The sequence below is a fragment of the Carettochelys insculpta genome, chromosome 2, assembly GCF_033958435.1.
Source record: "Carettochelys insculpta isolate YL-2023 chromosome 2, ASM3395843v1, whole genome shotgun sequence".
In the NCBI taxonomy this organism is placed as follows: Eukaryota; Metazoa; Chordata; order Testudines; family Carettochelyidae; genus Carettochelys; species Carettochelys insculpta.
The window spans coordinates 245,811,242-245,819,080 of record NC_134138.1 but is presented as its reverse complement, the minus strand read 5'-3'; the positions used below and the strand labels follow the sequence as shown (position 1 = coordinate 245,819,080).

General features: G+C 41.5%; 1 protein-coding gene across 13 annotated transcripts in view; it reads right to left on the bottom strand.

The window, feature by feature from the left end:
- Positions 1-1,320: 1,320 nt before the first annotated feature.
- Positions 1,321-7,839, bottom strand: part of KIAA1217 (KIAA1217 ortholog) — a 508,293-nt gene continuing 501,774 nt past the window's right edge. For 10 of the 13 annotated variants that reach the window (XM_074984872.1, XM_074984874.1, XM_074984873.1 and 7 more), the window contains 4 exons: positions 5,964-6,041; positions 4,162-5,853; positions 3,573-3,698; positions 1,321-2,905 (listed from right to left, as the gene is read on the bottom strand). In XM_074984872.1, the coding sequence (XP_074840973.1) occupies positions 2,417-2,905; positions 3,573-3,698; positions 4,162-5,853; positions 5,964-6,041 (2,385 nt within the window). In that variant the 3' untranslated portion in view covers positions 1,321-2,416. The remainder of the gene's footprint in view (positions 2,906-3,572; positions 3,699-4,161; positions 5,854-5,963; positions 6,042-7,839) is intronic. The other 3 variants (XM_074984884.1, XM_074984885.1, XM_074984878.1) reach the window with 2 other exon arrangements.

Genomic DNA, 7,839 nt, shown 5'->3' with positions numbered 1-7,839 from the left:
CTGTCTTCTCTGGGGTTTGCACAGCTAGTCACCAACCCTGGGGGTAGGGGGTGTTGGTACTTTTACCAAGCCGTCTTTCGAGCAGACATGAGTATGTCTAGTGTTTCGTTCCTGCACCCACACTAGCAACATGGAACAAACCATCGCGCCACAGCCATCACGTAGAAATTGGTCAAGGGGTCCTGCTTTGCATATGCCAAGTTTCCCAATAACTGGCAGATCAAGGCTGGGAACCTGGATTCACTGGTGTGAGGAGCAGCAGTAACTTCAAGCTCTTTTCATAAAGATTCTTTAGCAGCAGCCTGACCCACCTCTCATGATGAATGATCATGTAACTTGTTTTTATGTGAAGATGTGAAAACTAGAACAGAGTAATTGACCTACTTGGTAGCCAGGACAAGCTCTTTTCCTGTTCCCAGGGTCAGGCAGAAACAAATGTGACAGTCAGTAAATTAGGCTGAGTCAACCGCACTTGAAAATCATGTTGACACAAGTTTTGCTGCCTGCTGTCTCTCAGTTCTAATCCAGAGCAGCTCTGTTTGAGCCAGGGTTGGGGCAGGTAATTTGTGTTGTTATAGTTACACCGATACTACAGGTTGAACCTCTGTAACCCTTGGGACCTGACCAGTACCAGATGAATTTGCCAGACTACAGGAAGTCAGTATTGGCTAGCAGCATAACCAACACTTCCACTGCTTATTGGACTCTTAGGAGTTAATTGCAGCTAAATAACAGCACAGCACATTGAATGCCAGGACTTATGGCTGTGAACAAACTTTATGGGACTATGGGAAACGTGGCCACATCCATGATAAGTGGTTGTCCTTCTAACTAAAATCATGCTGGATTACGAATGTTGCTGGACAAGAGAGATTGGTTCAACCCGCAGTGTGATTATCCTTTGCTGGCATGAGATGTCTTGTACACAAGGCTGCTCCTGACATGATTAATACTATAAGGAAGCCCAAGAACCTTTCTGGGAGGATCTCCAGGTCTCAGCCTTGAGAAACAGCAACTTTTTTTTTAATTGTTATTAAGAAAAATACCTTTTAAAAAAAAAAACAATGGAAAAGCGAAGGTGGCAGTACCTTAAACTCAAGCATTCTCTCCTTTCTACATTTCTTTTGTTGCCAATTTAACTCTTCAATGGCATTAGAAGGAACTGATGATGAGATTCCTCCTAAATAAGGTAGAATCTGTATCTCAGAAAGACTTACAATTTTGCTCAATATTGCAGGTTGGTTACCTTAAAAGTAGTGCTTTTGCACAACTATTTTGAGTTGGAACCACTATAAAAGTTATTAGTGACAAAATACAAAACCGTAGCATGCAGCCCTTTATTTTGGTCAATTTCTTTGCTTAGCATAGTTCTCTATATTACATTACGGCATTAAACAAATAAAATTTATTTACAAAAAGACTAGCTATGCAAAATTTTTGCTGTTTTCCATTGATCAACAGTCACCTTACCCCATGTATATATTTTAAAGCATGCATAAAAATTAACTTTGGTGTAGTAAAACTACTCTATGTGCCCAGCCACATATGGTATTTATTTATATATATTTATAGGTATGTACAAAAGGTTGCCAGTAAACATAACAGTACAGAAGTGTACAAATCTACACCAATACAACTCACCAGGTCTCAATAAAACAAAGGAGAAATGGTGGAATGAGCTAAGAATAAAAGTATTCAGCAAATACTTATAAGTAAAAACAAAATTTATTTTTGTTGGATTGGCAAATTATTAAATATAATTTGAATGGCAGTGCAATATGTTAAGTTACCTCATAGACACAAATACTTGTCTTACTGTTTCTTACGTAGAGGTTTACTGTCCAGCATAACACTTTCAAATGTACATTATACTTGTATCAAAATATTTTGGCAAAACAATCTTGAAAGCAACCATGATGTTTTGTTGACAAAAATAGAAATCTGTTAACAAAGCTAAATAACACTCAAATAAAAGAAAAAAAATATTTGTTTCCGTTTTACATTTGTGTATAATCTCACTTCAGTACATCTCTGTTCACTTGTATTCCCCATAATGAAAATAGCTTTATACAAAACAACTTACTAAAATTTCTGGAACCATACACTGGTTTTTCCATGCTCTATACATTTCTGGGTACACACAAACACCCACCCACACACTCCATTCACTCACACACCTTCTGCACGTTTTGTAACAGGTGCTAGATGTAGGAAGAAATGCTCCATTTTCATTAACTGCAACCAAGTTTTACAAAACAGCTTCACTCTAGTCTATCGTATTAATCCAGTACTCGGCACATGGTTAAGCCTCAAGCAATAAAACAAATGATACATTCCTTTGCTAACATTATTAGCTGCAGATTCATTGATAATAAAAAGAAGCCTTGGTGAAGTGGCGTGCACTAGTGTTTAGCCTTTAAGCTGTCTCCTTGGTGGAGGAGGTGATTTTGCCGGCGTTTCCATTCTGTGACTTGTAGCTGGTGAAGTTAGGTGTATGGATTGTCCTGAAGCTCTTCAGGCCTTGGTTCAGTGAAGTGGGAGAGGTAGACAAAGGGGGAGAAGAGGGAGAAGAGGTAGGGGGGGATGGCCGGCCATTTTGATTCTGTAGTGAGAATGAAAGATGGTGACCTTTACCTGCGTGAGTGGGGTTCTGAAACTTTAAGGAGCCATTAGAAACAGAAGGAATTAGGGAGGTGGAGTGAGCAGGGCGACCTGTTTGAGGAAGGTTAGAGGAAGGAATGGAGGTTTTAGTAGGTGGATTAAGAAGGTTAGAGCTGTCACCACTAGAAGCAAGCACAGAGCTGCTTTTCCCAGAGCTGGGAGAAAAAGCTGGGATCTTAGAAGCAGGTAGGGTCGGGGACGTAGCCTTAGAGTCCCCACCAGCTTTCTTAGCACTTCCATTAGCCTGCAAATAAAGATGGCAGGAGACAGTTTGTCAGAAAGCCAGTAACACAAGTCAACAGGGCCTGGGAAAACAGCCCTCCAGAACATAAGAGTTAACTGTTCAAGGCCTGAGCTAAGTTCTGCAGCTGTGGACTGGACCTGGTGGAATCCCCAAAGTGCACAACAAAGAATGCATAGAGTGTGAATAGAGAGAACAAAGCTTGTGCAAAGCATCACAACCTACCAACTACTCAGTACACCGGTCATGCTTTAGGGTTGTTAACGTGAGACTGGAAACATGGATGGAACGTTAATGTGCCTCTAATCCAATCCATTAAACAGACAGGTTAGTATCTGCAGCTTCCTTTCAAACTCTCTGAACACAGGATATGTTGGCTGCCCTGATGAATCACAGTTACCAAAGGGAAGCAAAAAGGTACAGCATTTTAAAGAGACAGCTGATTGGAGGAGAAAGCGGGTGCTTTATTGCAGGCATGCACAAGTATGGTGAAAGTGTAATAAGGATCACACAGAGATATGTTCATGCCACCAGGATCCAGGATGTCTAGTCAGAGCTCACGGGAAAGTAGAAATCCATTATCTGGTATAATATACGCCAGTGACTTGACTTACATTTTTGTTAACAGTTTTAAATGTCCATCCTAAGATTTGGTTTAGGGTAAAACTACCTGTCTGTATTGGCGTGGATCCTGTAGCTTGTGCTGTCTGCCTGCTTTATCCAGACTTCCTTGTTGTCTACTCTTTGTAGCCACCGGTATTGGCATCCTGCTGGTCTGTGGAGTGGTGCTTGAGCCCTGTTAAAAGGATTGTAGGGGCACAGAGAAGACAAGGAAATCACAGTGATAAATATGAATGCACTTACGAAGGGAAATCACACGCCACGCACAAAGCAGCTTTGTGTGAGAAGCCACAGAGCGACATGCAGGGGAGCATCAGAGTCACATCACAAACCACACCACTCTTGTTAATGTCAAGAATCAAATGGAGGAATCTGCTCAACTACTGATCAAACTGGATTTAATGTCAGTGTCATTTGTTTTCCATTTCACACAGCAGGTTATTGAGCCCGCTTCCCTGCAATGCCCATCACCAAACAGCAGCAGAGGTGAAACTATCTATTAGCTGTTAGACACCTAGTCGGGAGACCAAACAAGCCACCTGAAAGGAAGCAAACAAATCACAAGACACCTCTGGCTTAACGATGATTATTGCAGATTTTAAAAAGCAGCTGGAGTTTGACTTTTCAGACTAAGGTACCTTATGTGAAGCCGATAGGATTAATGAAGGGGATTCTGCACCCGCATGGCTCTCATCCAATACTGCCAGTTTTCTGGGTGCAGCTTCTTGTGTTATTATCTGGGGAGAATAAGAGGCACTGCTTGTTGCAGAGTCACCGGCCGGTTCAGGGACAGATCTTGGACTCATCTCACTGATGGTATTCTCCAGCTGTTTGATGGTCTGCTCAAGACTGTCCAGAGTCCTGTATGTATTCTTTCGAATTTCATCAGTCCTAGAACTCTTTACTGAAATCTCAGGAATGGGATTTTCCTTTCCATTGCCATCTTTGGTAACATCCTCAGGCTGAGACCCTGGGATTTCAAATCTTTTGGCTTCCTTGTGTTGCTTTAGAGTCCCATCTTCCTCCTCCTCTTCATACACCACCACCTGCAAAGTCTTCTTCCCTGTTTTGGTTCCTGTACGGATGGCTTGAGTCAGCGCCGCCAGCTGCTTTTTAGGGAACTTAAATTTAAATTTCTTCTTAGCATCCTGCTTGCTTCCAAAGGGATCTGAAGAGTTCAGCTTCTCTTCTGAATTTAGGCCATAAATGTGACTAAATTTGTTAAAACTGTTCTTTGCAATTTCTTGTTCTTCAGGCGCTTTGGTTTCTGTAAAGTCAGAATGAGACTTAAGTTTAAATTCATGTTGTTGCTCCAGCCCATGATTTGCTAAATACTCTGTAGCAGCCCTTCCATTATTAAGTGTCTGTTCTGTTTCATTCTGTATCACGGAGATTTCAGATATTTCATTTTCTTCTTCCTCCTCTTCCTCTATCTTCTCCTCAGTCATAATTTTCTCTAACTCCTCATCACATTCCTCAAATATGGTTGAAAGTCTTTTATAAGCTGATCTAATATCCATTGGCTCTTCAAAGATGATGATGACTGGTTTTTTGTCCAGACAAACTACTGGTTCTTCATTCTCTGTACTCTCTACCACACCTTGTGGGGATGTCTTGTCCTTTTTGGCATCAATATTTACTGTTTGTACATCATCTCCCTTTCTACTTACTATGTCGTGAACTTCTCCTGTGGATAGAACCTGGACACTTGTCTTGGTAATCATAAAAGCAATGTTCTCTGTTGGTGGGCTTTCTTCACCTGGAGAGCTAGCTGGAGACTCTGTTTCCTCCATATAGGTGACACTGGTATTTCGAGATGCCCTTGGCCTTAGCACAACCTGATTGTAGTCAGTTGCAGGCATTTCTTCTGCCTGTAGCAATCTGGAAGCCTCTTGAGTTTGCAACTCTGTTTGCCTGACAAGAGATGAAAGGTTGCTACTTGGGACACATTTACCTGTGTTCTCTAATGGCATGTTTGGAGCCATGCCATGATCAGGGTCCCTCAAGATTCCATAGTTCAGCTTTTGTTTTCCAGTTTCAGTAGCTGGACAGTGCCCTCCTGAGACATCATGACCCCCTTTTCCTCTGCTATTTTCTGGCAAGCTCACACAGGAGACATTTGCGCTAATATTATGGAGGTTCATACTGGAATAATCTTTATCCCCTACAAACAAATCTTGACTGAATGCAGAATTCTGATTTGCTGAAAAGCTACTTTTATTTTCAGATACGCTGGAAGCATCAGAACTCATTTCATCTTCAGTTTTCCCTTTTCTCTTCTCCTTGGGGTGGCCACTATCTTTTGGAGATCCTGTTGTATTCCCATAAACCTAAAGGGGGAAAGTTGGATTACTTAATTAATCGAGTTGTTACCGGCAAAGGTTTTTACCTCCAATCAATCACCATACCCTGAGAAGAAGTGAAAACCTTATGAACTCACCGCTCTGTACATTGCTGCACAGCTGTCTTCATTATTTTCTTCTAATTTCTGTACCTCTTCATAGGAAAATTCCAAATTCTGGTAGGATAGTGTACAACATATTACTGCACAAAACTACGTATGCGGCCAATATGGACTCTAATCACAAACTGTCCTTTTTATATAGGTCTCCAGAATGTGCTGGGCAAAACCACAAGTTACTTATCTTCAACATTGTTCTACCTTGAACCATTTAGACACCAGATTTAAAAAATTCCTTAGTTTACATGAGACTGAAGCTTGAACTAGATACATTTCGAATTGTTCCCAACAATATTAGTCAAATACTGGAAGTGAGGGAAGCTGTTACACCAAAGGGGCTGATTTTTAACTGCAAATATTGATGGCTCTACAGCCTGGAGGCTCTCTGGGACTGCCTGTTACACCTCCCTTCACAATGTCACCGTGACACAGTTTGGCTTACCTTGAAAATAAGCTTTGAAATGAAAAAGCTGCTTTCTAACTGCCTCTAATGTTCCTCCTAAGAAGTGATGTTCTATGTTAATGTAACTGCAGTCTGGGAAAGCTAACACCATTCTCAAGGGACTGCTGCAGATACAAATGGTGCTTAAGCCTTAATAAGTATTTAACATCCTGAAAAATGTAAAACCTGGAAAATAAAATTAAACCCATTTGCCTCAGGCAACAAGTCCTACCGGCACATGGTGATTTCATCCAGTCATTCTTTACCTTCCTTAAACGTTTACTACCAGAAATGCAGGTCACAAAATGATTCTTTTAACTGGCCAGTTTAGAGAGAAGGAAGGTTCTAAGGTAAGGAACTTTGCAGACAATATTTCAGAGCAGTAAGCAGCAGGGCGACGATGCATTTTTTGATTTAAAGAGCAGGCTTTCTAGTTCAGCAGAGTGGCACATCCTGGTGAGAAGGCTTGCCCTCACCTTGCTTTGTTGTTACTTACGTATTTTACTGCCAGCACTGTGGGGGTGAAGAGACAGGTTGAACATAACTGATGTGAAATAACAATTCTACCATCGGATTTCTAGTAACGTATTGCCAGGACAAATGCTTGGACCTGCTTCAGTTTTGATTGTGACCTCCATCAGTTTTGATTGCAGGAAGCAAGCCAAATGAGCTGGTGTTTACATAGCTTGTGAGTGAAATAAGAGGTTCACATACTCCAAAAGAACTGCTAGTTTGCAGCTTAGCTCCAGCAGTTATGAAATTCAGTCTCCAACAGAGAGGATGCATTAGAGTAAAGGTACAGTACTGTAAGTGAAACTATTTAATGGACTTCAATCGTACACCATCTCTCATAACGCACGCTTCTCGGAATCATAAATAAAGCTCAGAAACAAGGGCAGAAAGAAGAAAGTCAGCTGGCAGCGGACTAGGTTCATGGTTTAAAACCTTTACGCAGCATGCTCACAGCTTGTTAGCACTAGAAGGGATTATGCAGACAGGACACAATAAAGCTCTGAAACTAGTGAAGGGTCTGAATAGGGAGGAATTACCATGTAAACCAACCAAAGCCAGCGTGTCAGTCCAGCCACCTTTCACATAAGTTTGTGTGTCAAAAATACGTCCGCACTTACTTATTCCTTAACGGCCCAGAGCTTCAAGTTGCTGAGGGCCTTCAGCTCCCATTACAATAAAGGGCTCTCAGGAGGATGCCAGCATATTTGATGACACTTTTTGAGGAGTTTCCAGCTGGGATATTGGGTAAATTTCCCATCAAGTCCCCTTGATTTTCTGTTTTTCCATTTTACGCTTTGAGACAGGCACTTTGGTATAATGTCTCCAGACAAAGTTAAACAGCTCTGCACTTCAACCCAGCAATGGCTGCATTACGTTGGGAAAGGAAGTGATATTTGTACA